This window comes from Protopterus annectens, chromosome 3.part1 (genome assembly GCF_019279795.1).
Source record: "Protopterus annectens isolate FY-2018-M chromosome 3.part1, PAN1.0, whole genome shotgun sequence".
NCBI classification, from domain to species: Eukaryota; Metazoa; Chordata; order Ceratodontiformes; family Protopteridae; genus Protopterus; species Protopterus annectens.
In genome coordinates this window covers 1,844,341,241-1,844,361,705 of record NC_056732.1, presented here as the reverse complement: position 1 = coordinate 1,844,361,705, position 20,465 = coordinate 1,844,341,241, and the positions used below count along the sequence as shown (strand labels likewise).

The window sequence follows — 20,465 nt, the reverse complement described above, 5'->3', positions numbered from 1 at the left end:
ATGGAACAGCTAGTCACTGTTCCTACGAGAGGAGAAAATATACTAGATCTCATTATCACAAACATGGGGACAAAATGCTCCACACTGGAAGTATATCCCTCATTGGTGAGATCTGATCATAAACTAATCTCACTGGAAATCCACATCCCGCCCCCACCCCAAACAAAAAAGACCACAGTGAAGAACTTCTCCAAAGAAAACTTCACACTACTCAAGACTGGTGTGGTATCCTTCAAGGCCCCTGAGCCAGTGGAAACCACAACCCAAGCTGCGGAAGCCCTTACAAATGCCTTCTATGAACACCTCCAGGACTGCATGGATCAGGCAATCCCAAATAAAACCAAGACTCTTTCCACAAAGGGCAAACGTCCAGTCTGGTGGACCCCAGCCATTAACAAACTTTACAATAAGAGGAGAAAGCTATTACATGATAGAACAAAATCCATAAAAGGGAAGTCACCCTGATCATTATTAGTAAAAATTACGAGCACTCATAAAATCAACTAAGGCCAATTTTGAGAGAAAAATTGCCATGGATTCAAAGGACAATCATAAGGCCTTTTTCAGCTATGTTAGGAACCTGGGTGGAAACTCCCAGATATGCTCAGAATTAGTCCAAAATGATACAAAATCACTGAACCCACAGACATTGCCAACATACTGGCAGACAGGTTCAGTGCAAACTTCACCCCTCTCCCCTAAAGGAGAGATAACTATCCCAGCAGAGTGTAGCCTCCCAGACATCTCAAATGCGCAGGTGAAAGCTGCTCTCTCTAAAGCTAAAAACACAGCATCAATGGGACCGGATGGTGTCCCCGGCTGTGTGCTACACGAGCTAAATGAGGAATTAAACCCGCACATAAGGCAGCTGTTTAATCTCAGCCTTACCACAGAATACGTGCCCAAGGAGTGGCGTACGGCAACTGTGGTCCCACTCCACAAAGGCGGTGCCTCTACGGACCCTGGTAATTACCGCCCCATAAGCTTAACAAGTCTAGTCTGCAAAGCTATGGAGAGGATCATAATGGAGCTCATAAACAAAGATATAGGGACTTGCAGACATTGGACCCGACCCAGTTTGGCTTCGTCAAGGGCAGATCATGCCTTTGAACTTGGTCGACTTCTTGAAACAGTCACCAAGGCCATTGATGAGGGAAAGGCAGTCCATACAGCCTACCTTGACCTTGCAAGGCTACACAATACCCCACTGGTATTGTAGAAAAACTTACCAGCTTAAATGTAAACCCATATGTCACAAGATGGGTTGCAAACTGGCTTAAGGACAGAACCCACAGGGTTAGAGTTGCTGGCGCTATGTCAGACTCCAAGCCGGTCACAAGTGGTGTCCCACAGGGCTTGGTCCTTGGCCCCCTATTGTTCTGCATCTACTTCTCAGAAGTACAGGCCAACATGGGAGGACTTTGGCTGACAAAGTTTGCTGACGACTGCAAACTGGGCGCCATAGTGGAAAGTGCATCGGACACGGATATCCTTCAGAAGGGACTCACAGAAACAGATAGCTGGTGCCAGAGCCATGGCCTGAAGTTAAACGCCAAAAAATGTATAGTCATACCCTTTGGGAAAAACAAGGTAACCCCAAGCTACCATATAGGTGGCAATCCACTAAGCACAGAAGAGGTTATCAGGGACCTGGGGACCCAGGTTGACAGTGGCCTTTCTTTTGACACTCATGTTGCTAAAGTGGTTAGAAAGACCTTCTACACTGCCCACCTGATCATGAAGGGATTCATGTCCAGATCTAGTGAGGTCATTATTTCCCTGTACTCTTCACTTATCAGACCAATGATCGAGTACAATGCCCCATTCGGGATGTATCTCACCCGACATCTGCAGCAATTGGAGAGACCCCAAAAGTTCCTCTCCAAAAGGATAAAGGGACTCCAAAATCTGTCATATGCTGCCAGATTGAAGAAACTCCAGCTCTATTCAGTTGCATACCATCTGCTCAGAGGTGACATGTGCCTGACATACAAGGCCATGTCCAACCCGGAATTAATGGACATGCTCCACCTCAAAAAATCCAAATCCACCAAAACCACTAGAGCAAGCAACTTAAACCTTAGCACGGATATAAATAGGACGTGCTGGAGGGATAGATTTATCACTCAGAGACTCCCTATGCTGTGGAATAAAATCCCAGTCCATGTGAGGCAGAGCACCTCGCTGGCTCTGTTCAAGAGAAATCTTGACCTGTGGATGGGAGATCGTAGGTTTATCCCGGGAATCATCTCTGTGTCACTGCTGGACAGAGGCACAACAAACTAATGGGCACAGTATTTTTTCATATAAGGGGTAGCGTAAGCCACAAAAAATTTGGGCTAGGCTTATAAATGCCTTAGGGCAGATAGCCTAGTATAAACCTATGAACCTATGTAATGGTACAGAGAGAGACGGGCTAGGTAAGTGTTGTGTAACGGTTTTGAGAGATGGGCTAGGTAAGTGTTGTGTAATGGTACTGAGAGACAGGCTAGGTAAGTGTTGTGTAATGGTACTGAGAGACAGCCTAGGTAAGTGTTGTGTAATGGTACTGAGAGACAGGCTAGGTAAGTGTTGTGTAATGGTACTGAGAGTCGGGCTAGGTAAGTGTTGTGTAATGGTACTGAGAGATGGACTAGGTAAGTGTCGTGTAATGGTACTGAGAGATGGGCTAGGTAAGTGTTGTGTAACGGTACTGAGAGATGGGCTAGGTAAGTGTTGTGTAATGTACTGAGACACGGGCTAGGTAAGTGTTGTGTAACGGTACTGAGAGATGGGCTAGGTAAGTGTTGTGTAATGTACTGAGAGACGGGCTAGGTAAGTGTTGTGTAATTGTACTGAGAGACGGGCTAGGTAAGTTTTGTGTAATGGTACTGAGAGACGAGCTAGGTAAGTGTTGTGTAATGTACTGAGAGATGGGCTAGGTAAGTGATGTGTAATTGTACTGAGAGACAGGCTAGGTAAGTGTTGTGTAATGGTACTGAGAGACAGGCTAGGTAAGTGTTGTGTAATGGTACTGAGAGACAGGCTAGGTAAGTGTTGTGTAATGGTACTGAGAGATGGGTTAGGTAAGTGTTGTGTAATGGTACTGAGAGACGGGCTAGGTAAGTGTTGTGTAATGGTACTGCGAGACAGGCTAGGTAAGTGTTGTGTAATGGTATTGAGAGATGGGCTAGGTAAGTGTTGTGCAATGGTATTGACAGATGGGCTAGGTAAGTGTTGTGTAACGGTACTGAGAGATAGGCCAGGTAAGTGTTGTGTAATGGTACTGAGAGACAGGCTAGGTAAGTGTTGTGTAATGGTACTGAGAGACAGGCTAGGTAAGTGTTGTATAACGGTACTGACAGATGGGCTAGGTAAGTGTTGTGTAACGGTACTGAGAGACGGGCTAGGTAAGTGTTGTGTAATGGTACTGAGAGACTGGCTAGGTAAGTGTTGTGTAATGGTACTGAGAGACGGGCTAGGTAAGTGTGTTGTAAAGGTACTGAGAGGCAGCCTAGGTAAGTGTTGTGTAATGGTACTGAGAGACAGCCTAGGTAAGTGTTGTGTAATGGTACTGAGAGTCGGGCTAGGTAAGTGTTGTGTAATGGTACTGAGAGATGGGCTAGGTAAGTGTTGTGTAATGGTACTGAGAGACAGGCTAGGTAAGTGTTGTGTAATGGTACTGAGAGACGGGCTAGGTAAGTGTTGTGTAACGGTACTGAGAGTCAGGCTAATAAGTGTTAGGCAATGGTACTGAGAGACTGGCTAGGTAAGTGTTGTGTAACGGTACTGAGAGTCGGGCTAGGTAAGTGTTGTGTAGTGGTACTGAGAGATGGGCTAGGTAAGTGTTGTGTAATGGTACTGAGAGACAGGCTAGGTAAGTGTTGTGTAACGGTACTGAGAGATGGGCTAGGTAAGTGTTGTGTAATGTACTGAGAGACGGGCTAGGTAAGTGTTGTGTAATGGTACTGGGAGACATGCTAGGTAAGTGTTGTGTAATGGTACTGAGAGATGGGCTAGGTAAGTGTTGTGTAATGTACTGAGAGACAGGCTAGGTAAGTGTTGTGTAATGGTACTGAGAGACAGGCTAGGTAAGTGTTGTGTAATGGTACTGAGAGTCGGGCTAGGTAAGTGTTGTGTAATGGTACTGAGAGATGGACTAGGTAAGTGTCGTGTAATGGTACTGAGAGACGGGCTAGGTAAGTGTTGTGTAACGGTACTGAGAGATGGGCTAGGTAAGTGTTGTGTAATGTACTGAGACACGGGCTAGGTAAGTGTTGTGTAACGGTACTGAGAGATGGGCTAGGTAAGTGTTGTGTAATGTACTGAGAGACGGGCTAGGTAAGTGTTGTGTAATTGTACTGAGAGACGGGCTAGGTAAGTTTTGTGTAATGGTACTGAGAGACGAGCTAGGTAAGTGTTGTGTAATGTACTGAGAGATGGGCTAGGTAAGTGATGTGTAATTGTACTGAGAGACAGGCTAGGTAAGTGTTGTGTAATGGTACTGAGAGACAGGCTAGGTAAGTGTTGTGTAATTGTACTGAGAGATGGGCTAGGTAAGTGTTGTGTAATGGTACTGAGAGGCAGGCTAGGTAAGTGTTGTGTAATGGTACTGAGAGATGGGCTAGGTAAGTGTTGTGTAATGGTGCTGAGAGACAGGCTAGGTAAGTGTTGTGTAATGGTACTGAGAGATGGGCTAGGTAAGTGTTGTGTAATAGTACTGAGAGTCAGGCTTGGTAAGTGTTGTGTAATGGTACTGAGAGACAGGCTAGGTAAGTGTTGTGTAATGTACTGAGAGACAGGCTAGGTAAGTGCTGTGTAACGGTACTGAGAGAAAGGCTAGGCAAGTGTTGTGTAATGGTACTGAGATACAGGCTAGGTAAGTGTTGTGTAATGGTACTGTGAGATGTGCTAGGTAAGTGTTGTGTAATGGTACTGAGAGACGGGCTAGGTAAGTGTTGTGTAATGGTAGTGAGAGACAGGCTAGGTAAGTGTTGTGTAATGGTACTGAGGGACATGCTAGGTAAGTGTTGTGTAACGGTGTTGAGAGACGGGCTAGGTAAGTGTTGTGTAATGGTACTGAGAGAAAGGCTAATTAAGTGTTGTGTAATGGTAATGAGAGACGGGCTAGGTAAGTGTTGTGTAATGTACTGAGAGACAGACTAGGTAAGTGCTGTGTAATGGTACTGAGAGAAAGGCTAGGCAAGTGTTGTGTAATGTTAGTGAGAGACAGGCTAGGTAAGTGTTGTGTAATGGTACTGAGAGACAGGCTAGGTAAGTGTTGTGTAATGTACTGAGAGACAGACTAGGTAAGTGCTGTGTAATGGTACTGAGAGACAGGCTAGGCAAGTGTTGCGTAATGTACTGAGAGACGGGCTAGGTAAGTGTTGTGTAATGGTACTGAGAGATGGGCTAGTTAAGTGTTGTGTAATGGTACTGAGAGACAGACTAGGTAAGTGTTGTGTAATAGTACTGAGAGACGGGCTAGGTAAGTGTTGTGTAACGGTACTGAGAGACAGGCTAGGTAAGTGTTGTGTAACTGTACTGAGAGACGGCCAAGTATGTGTTGTGTAATCGTACTGAGAGACAGACTAGGTAATTGTTGTGTAATGGTACTGATAGACAGGCTAGGTAAGTGTTGTGTAATGGTAGTGAGAGACAGGCTAGGTAAGTGCTGTGTTATGGTACTGAGAGACATGCTAGGTAAGTGTTGTGTAACGGTGCTGATAGATGGGCTAGGTAAGTGTTGTGTAATGGTACTGAGAGATGGGCTAGTTATGTGTTGTGTAATGGTACTGAGAGACAGGCTAGTAAGTGTTGTGCAATGTACTGAGAGACAGGCTAGGTAAGTGCTGTGTAATGGTACTGAGAGACAGGCTAGGCAAGTGTTGTGTAATGTACTGAGAGACAGGCTTGGTAAGTGTTGTGTAATGGTACTGAGAGACAGGCTAGGTAAGTGTTGTGTAATGTACTGAGAGACAGGCTAGGTAAGTGCTGTGTAATGGTACTGAGAGACAGGCTAGGCAAGTGTTGCATAATGTAGTGAGAGACGGGCTAGGTAAGTGTTGTGTAATGGTACTAAGAGACAGACTAGGTAAGTGTTGTGTAATAGTACTGAGAGACGGGCTAGGTAAGTGTTGTGTAACGGTACTGAGAGACAGGCTAGGTAAGTGTTGTGTAACGGTACTGAGAGACGGGCTAGGTATGTGTTGTGTAATCGTACTGAGAGACAGACTAGGTAAATTTTGTGTAATGGTACTGAGAGACGGGCTAAGTAAGTGTTGTGTAATGGTACTGAGAGACGGGCTAGGTAAGTGTTGTGTAATGGTACTGAGAGACGGGCTAGGTAAGTGTTGTGTAATGGTACTGAGAGACGGGCTAGGTAAGTGTTGTGTAATGGTATTGAGAGACAGGCTAGGTAAGTCTTGTGTAATGTACTGAGAGACAGGATAAGTAAGTGCTGTGTAATGGTACTGAGAGACAGGCTAGGCAAGTGTTGTGTAACGGTACTGAGAGACGGGCTAGGTAAGTGTTGTGTAACGGTACTGGGAGATGGGCTAGGTAAGTGTTGTGTAACAGTACTTAGAGACGGGCTAGGTAAGTGTTGTGTAATGATACTGAGAGACGGGCTAGGTAAGTGTTGTATAATGGTACTGAGAGACGGGCTAGGCAAGTGTTGTGTAACGGTACTGAGAGACAGGCTAGGTAAGTGTTGTGTAACGGTACTGAGAGACAGGCTAGGTAAGTGTTGTGTAATGGTACTGAGAGACGGGCTAGGTAAGTGTTGTGTAACAGTACTGAGAGACGGGCTAGGTAAGTGTTGTGTAATGGTACTGAGAGACAGGCTAGGTAAGTGTTGTGTAATGGTACTGAGAGACGGGCTAGGTAAGTGTTGTGTAACGGTACTGAGAGACAGGCTAGGTAAGTGTTGTGCAATGGTCCTGAGAGACAGGCTAGGTAAGTGTTGTGCAATGGTACTGAGAGACGGGCTAGGTAAGTGTTGTGTAACAGTACTGAGAGATGGGCAAGGTAAGTGTTGTGTAATGGTACTGAAAGACAGGCTAGGCAAGTGTTGTCTAATGGTACTGAGAGACAGGCTAGGTAAGTGTTGTGTAATGGTACTGAGAGACGGGCTAGGTAAGTGTTGTGTAACGGTACTGAGAGACAGACTTGGTAAGTGTTGTGTAATGGTACTGAGAGACAGGCTAGGTAAGTGTTGTGTAATGGTACTGAGAGACGGGCTAGGTAAGTGTTGTGCAATGGTACTGAGAGACAGGCTAGGTAAGTGTTGTGTAACGGTACTGAGAGACAGGCTAGGTAAATGTTATGTAATGGTACTGAGAGACATACTAGGTAAGTGTTGTATAAGTATAATGGTACTGAGAGACAGGCTAGGCAAGTGTTGTGTAATAGTACTGAGAGACGGGCTAGGTAAGTGTTGTGTAATAGTACTGAGAGATGGGCTAGGTAAGTGTTATGTAATTGTACTAAGAGACAGGCTAGGTAAGTGTTATGTAATGGTACTAAGAGACATGCTAGGTAAGTGTTGTGTAATGGTACTGAGAGATGGGTTAAGTAAGTGTTGTGTAATGGTACTGAGAGACGGGCTAGGTAAGTGTTGTGTAATGGTACTGAGAGTCAGGCTAGGTAAGTGTTGTGTAATGGTACTGAGAGATGGGCTAGGTAAGTGTTGTGTAATGGTGCTGAGAGTCAGGCTAGGTAAGTGTTGTGTAATGGTACTGAGAGTCAGGCTAGGTAAGTGTTGTGTAATGGTACTTAGAGACGGGCTAGGTAAGTGTTGTGTAATGGTACTGAGAGACGGGCTAGGCAAGCGTTGTGTAATTGTACTGAGAGACAGGCTAGGTTATTGTTGTGTAACGGTACTAAGAGATGGGCTAGGTAATTGTTGTGTAATGGTACTGAGAGATGGACTAGGTAAGTGTTGTGTAACGGTACTGAGAGATGGGCTAGGTAAGTGTTGTGTAATGTACTGAGAGACGGACTAAGTAAGTGTTGTGTAATTGTACTGAGAGACAGGCTAGGTAAGTGTTGTGTAATGGTACTGAGAGACGGGCTAGGTAAGTGTTGTGTAACGGTACTAAGAGATGGGCTAGGTAAGTGTTGTGTAATGGTACTGAGAGACAGGCTAGGTAAGTGTTGTGTAGCGTTACTGAGAGATGGGCGGTACTGAGAGTTGGGCTAGGTAAGTATTGTGTAACGGTACTAAGAGATGGTCTAGGTAAGTGTTGTGTAATGGTACTGAGAGATAGGCTAGGTAAGTGTTGTGTAATGGTACTGAGACACAGGCTAGGTAAGTGTTGTGTAACGATACTGAGAGATGGGCTAGGTAAGTGTTGTGTAACGGTACTAAGAGATGGGCTAGGTAAGTGTTGTGTAATGGTACTGAGAGACAGGCTAGGTAAGTGTTGTGTAACGGTACTCAGAGATGGGCTAGGTAAGTGTTGTGTAATGGTACTAAGAGATGGGCTAGGTATGTGTTGTGTAATGGTACTGAGAGACAGGCTAGGTAAGTGTTGTGTAATGGTACTGAGAGATGGGCTAGGTAAGTGTTGTGTAACGGTACTGAGAGATAGGCTAGGTAAGTATTGTGTAATGGTACTGAGAGACAGGCTAGGTAAGTGTTGTGTAATGTTACTGAGAGACATGCTACGTAAGTGTTGTGTAATGGTACTGAGAGACAGGCTAGGTAAGTGTTGTGTAATGGTACTGAGAGATGGGCTAGGTAAGTGTTGTGTAATGGTACTGAGAGACGGGCTAGGTAAGTGTTGTGTAATGGTACTGAGAGACGATCTAGGTAAGTGTTGTGTAATGGTACTGAGAGATGGACTAGGTAAGTGTTGTGTAATGGTACTGAGAGACAGGCTAGGTAAGTGTTGTGTAATGTATTGAGAGACAGGCTAGGTAAGTACTGCGTAATTGTACTGAGAGACATGCTAGGTAAGTGTTGTGTAATGGTACTGAGAGACGGGCTAGGTAAGTGTTGTGTAATGGTACTGAGAGACAGGCTAGGTAAGTGTTGTGTAATGGTACTGAGAGATGGGCTAGGTAAGTGTTGTGTAACGGTACTGAGAGATAGGCTAGGTAAGTATTGTGTAATGGTACTGAGAGACAGGCTAGGTAAGTGTTGTGTAATGTTACTGAGAGACATGCTACGTAAGTGTTGTGTAATGGTACTGAGAGACAGGCTAGGTAAGTGTTGTGTAATGGTACTGAGAGATGGGCTAGGTAAGTGTTGTGTAATGGTACTGAGAGACTGGCTAGGTAAGTGTTGTGTAATGGTACTGAGAGACGATCTAGGTAAGTGTTGTGTAATGGTACTGAGAGATGGACTAGGTAAGTGTTGTGTAATGGTACTGAGAGACAGGCTAGGTAAGTGTTGTGTAATGTACTGAGAGACAGGCTAGGTAAGTACTGCGTAATTGTACTGAGAGACATGCTAGGTAAGTGTTGTGTAACGGTACTGAAAGATGGGCTAGGTAAGTGTTGTGTAATGGTACTGAGAGACGGGCTAGGTAAGTTTTGTGTAATGGTACTGAGAGACAGGCTAGGTAAGTGTTGTGTAATGTACCGAGAGACAGGCTAGGTAAGTACTGTGTAATCGTACTGAGAGACATGCTAGGTAAGTGTTGTTTAATGGTACTGAGAGACGGGCTAGGTAAGTGTTGTGTAACGGTACTGAGAGATGGGCTAGGTAAGTGTTGTGTAATGGTACTGAGAGACGGGCTAGGTAAGTGTTGTGTAATGCTACTGAGAGACAGGCTAGGTAAGTGTTGTGTAATGGTAATGAGAGACATGCTAGGTAAGTGTTGTGTAATGGTACTGAGAGACGGGCTAGGTAAGTGTTGTGTAACGGTACTGAGAGATGGGCTAGGTAAGTGTTTTGTAATGGTACTGAGAGACAGGCTAGGTAAGTGTTGTGTAATGGTAGTGAGAGATGGGCTAGGTAAGCGTTGTGTAGTGGTACTGCTAGGTAAGTGTTATATAATGGGTATGGCTTTGTAGGTTTGTTACCTGAATGCAGAGCGGAGATGTGATAGCAGGTAAAGAGAATCTGACATGCTCTATGTTGTTACTAAGTATTGATAAGAGGGGTTTAGTTTTGCTAGCTGACAGGGACTGATAGAGCAAAAAGAACAGAAGTTTGTGTTACTTTAAATTAGTGAGATTGAGGGTCTATGCTTTTGGACAGATGCTATTTGGAAAAATGAGTTACATTTGGATGGTGGTTGTGTTTGCGTTGCGAGAATATGAAAGTATGTTATGTTAATCCGTTGTTTTCAATACTATACTAAGACTTTTCTCACCAGGCTTCTGTTGAAATTGAGCTCTGCCTTATCGGACTTTCCCAGTCAAGAAAAACAAATAAACTCATAAATTTGCTATTAGTTAAGCAGTTCATAAATTGGATTTTACACCTGAGAATGCCTATAGAACTTAAATTTTGTATTGGAGAAATTGTGCCTAGCACCTTTTTAACCAGCTGTTACTGACTTCCTGAAATTCCTAACTCAGAAGACAGCTCCCTTAGTAGCACTCACCTCAACAAAGAGGCTTTCTTGGTCTTCACCACCGATAGAAAATGTTTGCCATTCAATCCCTATATTATGCCAAAGATCCTCTATTATGCCAAAGATGAGTTTAAATCAGAGCATACAGTTGGCAGCATTTTTACAAATCTGCAAAACAAGGATGAGTAAATATTACATTTCCTGGATATGCAGATAAAGTAAGGGTCACCCAGAAAAGTGGATACTTGTTTCCAGTGGGCATACCCAATTAATAAATGTATCAAAATATACTTTTTGTCAGTTTCCTACATTTTTCTCTTTTACCAAACAACTAATATTGTATCTGTAGAATGGAGGTGAATGTTAGTGCATTCGATTTGTAGCATAATCAACTTAAATCTTACTCATAGCAGAATTTATTGTAGACCTTGTAATGAGTTGATAACTGGCAGCATTTTAAGATTTTTTTGTTGACTGAGGTATCACACATCCCGTTTTCATTATATTTCAATCATGTATTATACAAAATAAATTATTCTGTATTAATGAATAAAATAAATACAATCATCTCAGGTTTTAGCTGTTTTTCTACGAGATAGTAACCTGCTAGAACTATTTACACTTGGTACAAGCTCATTTTTAATTTATTTTTCTGCTGTAAAAATATTTTTTTCATTCAGACAAGTACAAATGTTATTAGTTTCATTTATTCATGGTGGCATCAGCATCCTGTATGTCTAAAAGGGATGACATTTTTTGCTAGAGATGAGATTTTATATTCTGTTCAGTGTTTCTGACATTCGTAGTAATGATGTCTTCATCACAAACATGTTTCACAAGGTAGAAGTCATCGAGACATTTAGATTTGTATTTTTCAATGAAATTTTAGTTATTACTTTTCTTGCTATGGCTAATATAGAAAATAAAAAGATACTTAGTACTGTTTAAATACTCAGACAAAGGAGTATAGTGTAAAACAGCACTGCAGAGTGCTTCGGAAAACCTTTGACTTTTTAATATTCTTTAATAGTAGGACATTTTATAGAAAAAAAATTCTAGTCTGGTTTTAAATTATTTTTACATCTACAGTTTGCATTGTTTTCCTTGTTTATTTTGGCTATTTTACCAGGTACATACATGGTTCTATTTAAATATTCCAAGTATCAACTCTACAAAACACAGAGGATGTTGTTCATTTCTGGATTTTAAGATGAGTTTTATCTTTAGAAGACTTCCACTGTTAGTTGAAAAAAAACAACTGCAGTGAAGATCAGAATCTTCCCACTGCTGAAAAAATGGCAATGGTGTTTTTATGCAAGGGAACCACTAAACCCTAGACACATCTACACCAGCTTCACAGTCACACCAACTTGAAGAAGGGGGAGAGTCCTCCTAAAAGGGCATTACTGCTGGCCCTACTCACCATTAGTTATTGCCTGTGTAGGAACTATTCATCAGGGGGTTTCACTTCGCTTATTTCAAGCTTGAGAGTTCAGTTTTCATCCACCAGTAGAGTAATGCTTCAGAAAAGTTTGAGTCATCATTTTTAAATATGTTTCCAGTATAATATTCAAAAATATTTGTTCTGTGGTCTCTGTTTTATCTAAGTTTGATAATATAACATGCTTCTTTATCATACTGAATGTTGTATTTGGTGATTTATTCTAAGAGTTTAAAGTATTGTATGTCCGTGCCATTAAAACATTGATTACTTTCATGAAATAATCTCTTACTGATTTTTCCAAGCTAATCTGTCTCAACTCAATCTTATTTGTCTATTATTCTTTTCCAACAGTCTTTATTTTTGTGTTTTCAATACTATTGTACCAGATATGATTTTTCCCATAACAGTTTGATATTTTGTTTTCATTTGCAGGGTTCTAGCACACCTTTATTAAGACATAGTCTTATGGGCAGCACAGTGGTGCAGCAGTTAATGCTGTCGCCTCACAGCAAGAGGTTCTCTGGTTTGATTCTCGGCTGGGGTGCCTTCTTTGTGGAGTTTGCATGTTCTCACTGCGTTCGTGTGGGTTTCCTCTGGGTACTCCGGTTTCCTCCCACATTCTAAAGAAATGTTTCTGGAGCATTTCTCCCTGGGCCTCTGCTGAAAACAGGATCTGTGGAACCTAGTCAGACTTTCCCGGTCATCAAATGTTAAATAAAATAAAATAATAAATAAAATAGTGAGTATGTAATAAAATCAGTTTTTAAATAACATGTTTATATTAAGTTTTTGAATATTTTTAGGATGCTATTGGTATAATTCTGTTCAAGAAATGTCTGTGTTATATTGAGTGTAATTTGGGATTATAAGCCAAAACATACATGTTATCTATTGAATTATGATTTTAACTGAGTTTTATTGATCATGTAATGATGTAGATGCATTTTTCCAATTAACTTGGTACATACTCGAAAAATACTGTGCTATAGTTTTAATGCTGAATGCGTTTATATGAGATATTATTTTGGGAAAGCCCATTTCCTTTCATCCTATTTTTCTAATATGATTCTCAAAAGCTATTCTAGGTTTATTAGGTTTACTGTTACAATGCATTATCCGTTTTATTTATTTGAGTTTTAGCAGAAAACTAAGCCATAGTTTGTATAAAGTATAATTTTTGGCAATGTAATTTTTTTATTAAGAAAAAAGATTGCAAAATGTAAAGAATAATTTATTCTCTTTATTAAAGTTTTATATAATCTTATTTGGAGTTTACTTGTAATATTTGTTGAGCATTAATTTTGAGTTGTTTCTAGCTATGAGTTATTCCAAAATATTCAGTGCTCCCCTCACTATATACATTATATATTTCTTTAGACTTCAGCCTATAATTTTGTTCACAATTCATAATTATTTAATTTTACTATCATTGGAATTAAAACCAGATATCTTGTTAAAGCTTGTAGTTATTTTCTTAATTTGATTATATGAAGAATCAGTATCTGTAAGTGCTAAAAGAATATCATCTGCAACTTACAACATTTTGATCAATAGATAGTTATTTGAAGACCTTTAATTTTTAAATTATTTCTTACATTTGCTGGTGTTTCTTACCAAGGCAAACAGTGTGTGTGATAGTGGACAGAGCTTTTCTTGATTATCTATTGTTCTTGAAATTAGAAGACCAATTTTAATATATGTTTTATTGTCATATATATAGCATTTACAATAGATTCATAACTGTTTTAGAGAATCCATATATATATCTAATGACATAAATAAATAACCCCAAGTGATTTCATTGAAAGTTTTTATAGTATCACAACTAAATAGTGCTATTTCTTCATCACTATTAGCTGAATAACCTATATGAACTACATGTTTTATAATGCCTTGGGTTTCTCTCTTTATAAAACTGATTTGATCATTGTCTGTTAATTGCAGTAAGTATCCCTTTATTCTGTCAGAAGATATTGAGACAGATGCTTTATAATCCACATTTAACAAAGTTATGTCAGTGAGATGAACAATCACCTAGATTTTTTTTTTTGTTTTAATATAGAGATAGTTAATGAGTATTTCCACTAGACAGTTATATTAAATGTTTTATGTGCATTCGGGATATTTTATACATTTCAGGTGTTATCCTGTCAATGCAAAATACCTCTTTTTTATTTTTTTGTGTGTTGTATAACTTCTTGATTATCAGTTTGTTATTTTAATATATAATTACTATAGTCATTACATTTGTATTTAATGCCCTTGTTAATATGAGTTTGCATTGTATTCATCTTGTTACATTTTCTGTACTTTTTACTAAGTGCTCATAATATTTCTTCTATACCTCTGCCTTTTCTATTTCTTTCAGGCATTTAAAACATTCAGTTCAGTGTAATTTGTTATATTTAACAACTTGATTACATTACCTAATTTGTCTTACATTAAGGAATTAATATATGAGGTAAGGTTCAGTTTTTTTATACTTTCCTCTTTGCATTGTAGTATTTTTTTGTGTTTTATATTTTTTAAAAAATTACTAAATCTAAAGACATTTTATCTCCTTTTGGAATGTTTAGTTGTATTAATTTTGTTGAATAAATAGTTAAGGTTTTACCCTATTTTTTAAATTTGTTTCTGGACAGTATTGAAAATTTGTCATATGTAAAATTTTACACACAAAATACAGTTTATTCATAAAATCATTAAGCTCAAAAATGTTTAAATATTAAACAAGACCCTGATGGACATCGGCAGAAAGTAATGTGCAAGATAAAATACCTCCCACATAACCTCTGTAAACTTCCTAAACTACCCCATCCAAATAAAAACCCATGATACTTGGGGACACAGCTGTGACGGCTTGCATGGGTAGGCTTATAAAGGCCCTAGTGGTCAGTAGCCTGGTATATAAGTATGTACCTGTGAGCCTATTTACAAGCAGTCTTACTATTCCATCAGAGGGAAATTGCATGTTGCAGCAAAATTAAGGCATAAAGTGTAGTTGTTTAATACCTACTAGCTCCTAAATATGTCAAATGGAACAGGAGATTTACAACATCATAACAGTTCTCTAGCATTATAGAGGATTTTAAATGATTAAATCCACATTATTGGAAAACTGTGGAGTTTATTACTTTTTAAAAGTACAACTAATATCCTCTTTTCTCTTATTATAACTATAATTATATTAGCTTTTCACTGTTTTCTGGGTAGGGTTTTATGCCCAAAAACACCCATGATGCTCTTAAATGAAGTTGGGGTTAAATAGGAGGAATTTATTTTATAAGGAACAGTTAGATGGCAAGTGCACCAGATGAACTATTGGAAACTCTTTTGCAGAAGTAAGAGAAGCAGCCAACCATATATAATTGTTAAATGTATTTAGAAGGACAGTAAGGCATAATGACAGGGTAGAGTTTTTTGTGACAGTCATTATTGTATTTTTTTTGTTACAACAGTCCATTGTTTGTTTACTATAGTTAGAATAAAAAAAATGCTTTGTGCAAGGACACAATAGCAAAGTTATACTGTAAGCCTCATGGCAAGAAAACATGTTCTTACACAGTGTTTTTATTTCTTTTAAGTCAACAGGAATGCAGATTTCTTTGAGATTCAGAGTCTTCAGTCATTCCATGAGAAATCCCAGGATGTTGAATTTAACAAAGCCGTCTCAGATAAGATGTCACTCACAAGGGAAAATGCAGTGCCTTCTGAAACCAGACATAACTGTAAGGAAAGTAATGAGAAGTTTATCAAAAAAAGCAAACTAGAAATGCATCTCCAAACTCCCATGGAAATGGCACTTAGTCATCTTAATTACAACAACAGTGTAACATTCAATGCTAATGATTTAACTGATCAATTAATGCCCAGTGGGAAAAGAGAAAATAACACAGTGGCATTACAAGAGCAGATATGCAGTAAAGAGAAGCTTCACAAATGTGTCACATGTGGCAAGAGTTTTATAGACAGAAAGACTTTAACAGTACATATGATAATTCATACTGATCAGAAGCTCTACAAATGTACCATGTGTGACAAGAGTTTTACACAGAGGAGTAATATGACATCTCATCAAAGAATCCACAGTGGACAGAAGCCCTACAAATGTGCCACATGTGGTAAGAGTTTTAGACAGAAGGGTAATATGTATAGGCATCAGCATACACACACTGGGCAGAAACCCTATAAATGTACTGTGTGTGGCAAAAGTTTTATACAGAAGGGTAACTTGGTAAAGCACCAACATATACACACTAGAGAGAATACCTATAAATGCACCATGTGTGACAAGAGTTTTGTACAGAAGAAACAGATGGTAAGTCATCAGAGTACCCACACGGTACAGGAAAACTACAAATGTGTCACATGTGGTAAGAGTTTTAGGCAGAAGGGTCATATGTATAGGCATCAGAATATACACACGGGGCAGAAGCCCTATAAATGTACCACATGTGATAAGAGTTTTACACAAAAGTACAGTATGAAGCGTCATCAATGTATCCACACTGGCCAGAAACCCCATAAATGTGCCATGTGTTACAAGTCCTTCAGACAGGCAAGTACTTTGAAGAGGCATCAGAGGATCCACTGCAGGCAAAAAAGTAGCAAATTTTAATAGAGAGGATGTGAATTGGAAAGAAGACTGTTACTCAGGTAAAGTTAGGAAAGGATCCCAACTGAAAAACACGAGGTGCACTCACTATGCCTAAAGTTTGGTTCAAAGTATTAAAATGTTTGCAATATGATTTAATGGAGAGAAAAAAAACTACTCATAGGTGCACCTTGAAATGACTGACAACAGTCTGGATAACAGTGGGGAAAACAGTCTCATACTTAAAAAGTGAAACTGTAGATTACCATAAGAACTATTATTCAATAACTTGTCTTTCAACAACAACAAAGTATAAACTACATGCAGGAATTGATGCAGACAGAGTATGTAGTCATCTAGATAAATATTACAGCATGACATTAGAACAGAAGGGGGATAAAAGAGATCCCTACTGCATTAAGGATCATGTTTGGCTAGACATTACCATAATGGAGACTTGCAAAAAGAACAGACGGCTTAGTATTGCATAAATTGCAAAAAAGCATTTAACGGTATTCCTCACTCATGGATTATTAAATGCTCGCAAATGTACAAAAGTCACCACACATCAATGTTATGGTGTCATTACTATAAAAAAGTGGCAAACTACTTTGCAGTTGAACCACAAAAATAGGGCAAATTACTCTCCAGGGTTTAAAAATCCAGTATTGAATATTCCAAGTTTTTTTTTTTTGTAACCATTACTGCTTTTGTTGCCTTGCTCTAAATTTGTTAAGCTGTTTACTTAGCCTAGGTCATGGATTCAGTCTGATTGCAAGAAAGTCTTCTTTTCAAAAGACATGTCACCTGCCTTTTGTGGATTATCTAAGAATGCATTGCTCATCTGATGAATATTTGAAAGTTTAACTACAAGTCATTAAAATCCTATCAGATATAATAAGAATGTAATTTTGGTCTCAACAAATATGCTTAAGCAGCATTTATAGCAGGAAATATGAATAATCAAGAAAGTATAAGTCTTGTAAAGGAATGACGTATAAAAATAATGCACAAGAGGGAGTATATAAATATCTAAGAATAGATGACAGGGCAGCAATACAGCATGAACAGATTAGAACAAAGCTTAGTAAGGAAATGTTTTAGATGACTGAAAGTGATACTGAAAACTGATTTGATGTCTAGGAATAAGGTTCAAGTTATAAATCCACCTGCACTTCCTGTTCTAACTTACAGCTTTGGTGTAATCGACTGGGTTCTGAAAAAGTATGATAGGAAAACAAGAAAACTGCTTTATACTCATCAACTGATATGCAAGAAACATTGTTTGGCATGAATGTATATCCCTTGGGCTGGATGAGGCATGGACCTCCTTGAAATTCGCCCCATGTATAAATTGTTGTTTGAGGATAGCATATAAAGTTATTAACATCATCTGAGCCAAACATAGTAAAACTTCTTTGTCATGAAGAAAACAAGTCTAAGATGACATAGTTGCTCTAGTTAGTAGATGTCTTTAGGAAAAATTGACAAAAATGAGGTCACAGTAAAAAGTACTTAAAAAAAAAAAAGAATGTGAAAAATGTGTTCAGGAAAAAAAGGCTGAAAAGGGAAAGCCCAGAACTGTAGTGGAATGGATATACAGAAAACTACTTGGACAAACACACAGGCAAGATGAATTCAAACCCGAAGATGAAATGTTAAGGCAAGTCAAGTTAGTGGACTGCATGTCCATCGGTTCATAAAATCAATAGAAACAGTAAAAGGTGCAGACAAAAGGTTTGCAGTATATAATGAATAACAGTGAGTCATCTTGTTGGAGGTTGTGATTCACTTATGTCTGAAAGTTTGTGTACTAAAAGACTTAATGTGGTAAGGATATTACACTGGAAACTGTCCAACAGTAGGACATAAAAGTTGTTGAGGGGCATTGGAACCTTGAACCATATGAATTACAGAAGGAAGAAATTCTAATAAATCTTACATAAATGTGTTATCCATACATGTATCCCATATAAATTACAGAAAAAATAAATTCTAATAAATCCTGCACAAATATGCTACCCATACTTGTATTCCATATGAATTACAGAAGAAGGAAATACTAATAAATCCTACAAAAATATGATACCCTTACAAGTACCCCATATGAATTACAGATGGAGGAAATAATAAATCCTACATAAATATATTACCTATATATGTATCCCATATGAATTACAGAAGTAGGAAATACTAATAAATCCTACATAAATATGCTACCTATATGTGTATCCAGTATGAATTACAGAAGGAGGAAATACTAATAAATCCTACCAGGCTACAACTCATGCCATACATTTTGGCCACAGAACTTGGACCAAAATACAAATGGTGGGGGCATATCCATATTCATCAAGGATACCCACACCTCCAGGTTAGTGGCACAGCACGATGCTTCAGAGATCATCCACGTGCAACTAACAACGGACAAAACTGCAATTCTAATTATTGCTTACTACAGATCACCCACCATGTCCCAGGACCCGCAGTCCACATTTCTGGAAACACTGGGAAATATAAAGGTCCTAACAAACACCCTAATATTGGGTGATTTCAATTACACAAACATTAATTGGGAGAACTACTCAAGTACTAACTCCCTTGCCCAACATTTCCTAGAATTTATAAACTCAAATGCCCCGGATCAACTGGTCACCACTCCCACCAGAAGTGACAACATATTGGACCTGGTCATCACCAACATGGGTGACCGGTGCTCCACACTGGAGGTCAATGCCTCACTGTTTATATCTGACCATAAACAAATCACTTTGGATATCCGCATTCCGCTCCCACCCCCGGACAAAGAAACCACTGTGAAAAACTTTTCAAAAGCAAACTTCACGTTACTTAAGACCAAGGTGGAAAGCTTCAAAGCCCCCATGCTAAAGGATAACATTGTCCAAGCTGCAAAATCCTTTACTAATGCATTCTACGGGCACCCACAAGAATGCATGGATTGTGCTATCCCAAGAAAAACCAAGACTCACTCCTCTAAGAAAAGGAAACCAGTCTGGTGGACTCCTGCCATAAACAAGCTATACAACAGAAGGAGAAAACTAGTACAGAAAAGAGTAAAATCCCAAGAAAGGAAGACATCCCTGATCAGCATCAACAAGAAACTACGATCCCTCATAAAATCATCCAAGGCGAGTTTCAAAAGAAAAATGATCAAGGACTCCAAAGATAATGACAAGGCATTCTTTAGCTATGTCAAGAATCTAAATGGCAATGCTCAGATCTGCTCGGAGTTGGTGCAGAATGGTACAAAATACACTGAACTGACTGATATTGCCAACATCCTGGCAGACAGGTTCAGTGCAAACTTCACCTCTCCAAAGCCAAAAACACAGCATCAGTGGGACTGGACAGTGTCCCAGGCTGCGTCATACATGAGCTCAAAGACGAACTAACCCCACACCTAAACACACTGTTCAAAATCAGCCTCTCCACAGGTACATTACCATAGAGTGGTGCACAGCAACAGTTATTCCGCTCCACAAAAGTGGAGCCACAACAGACCCCGGGAACAGTTACCCTATAAGCCTGACTAGCTTGGTCTGCAAGGCTATGGAGCACATAATCATGGACCTCATTAACAGAGACATTGGGAACCTTCAAACACTGGACCCTACCCAGTTCAGCTTTGTTAAGGGCAGATCATGCCTCCTAAACCTGGTGGACTTCTTTGAGACAGATACCAAGGCTATAGATGAGGGAAAGGTGGTACACACAGCCTACCTAGACCTAGCAAAGGCCTTTGACACCATTTCCCATTCTGGTATTATAGACAAGCTCACCAGCCTGAACATAAACCCCTAAGTCACAAGATGGGTGGCCAACTGGCTCACGGACAGAACCCACATGGTAAGAGTTACGGGAGCTAGGTCTGACTCTAAACCAGTTACAAGTGGCGTTC

At 39.6% G+C, this 20,465-nt stretch overlaps 1 protein-coding gene across 1 annotated transcript in view; it reads left to right on the top strand.

Annotated features, from left to right (window-relative positions):
- Positions 1-17,938, top strand: part of LOC122798749 (zinc finger protein 501-like) — a 187,990-nt gene extending 170,052 nt beyond the window's left edge. Inside the window, exon 4 of the mRNA XM_044067851.1 lies at positions 15,537-17,938. Coding sequence (XP_043923786.1) covers positions 15,537-16,570 — 1,034 coding nt within the window. The 3' untranslated portion in view covers positions 16,571-17,938. The remainder of the gene's footprint in view (positions 1-15,536) is intronic.
- The last annotated feature ends 2,527 nt before the right edge of the window (positions 17,939-20,465 follow it).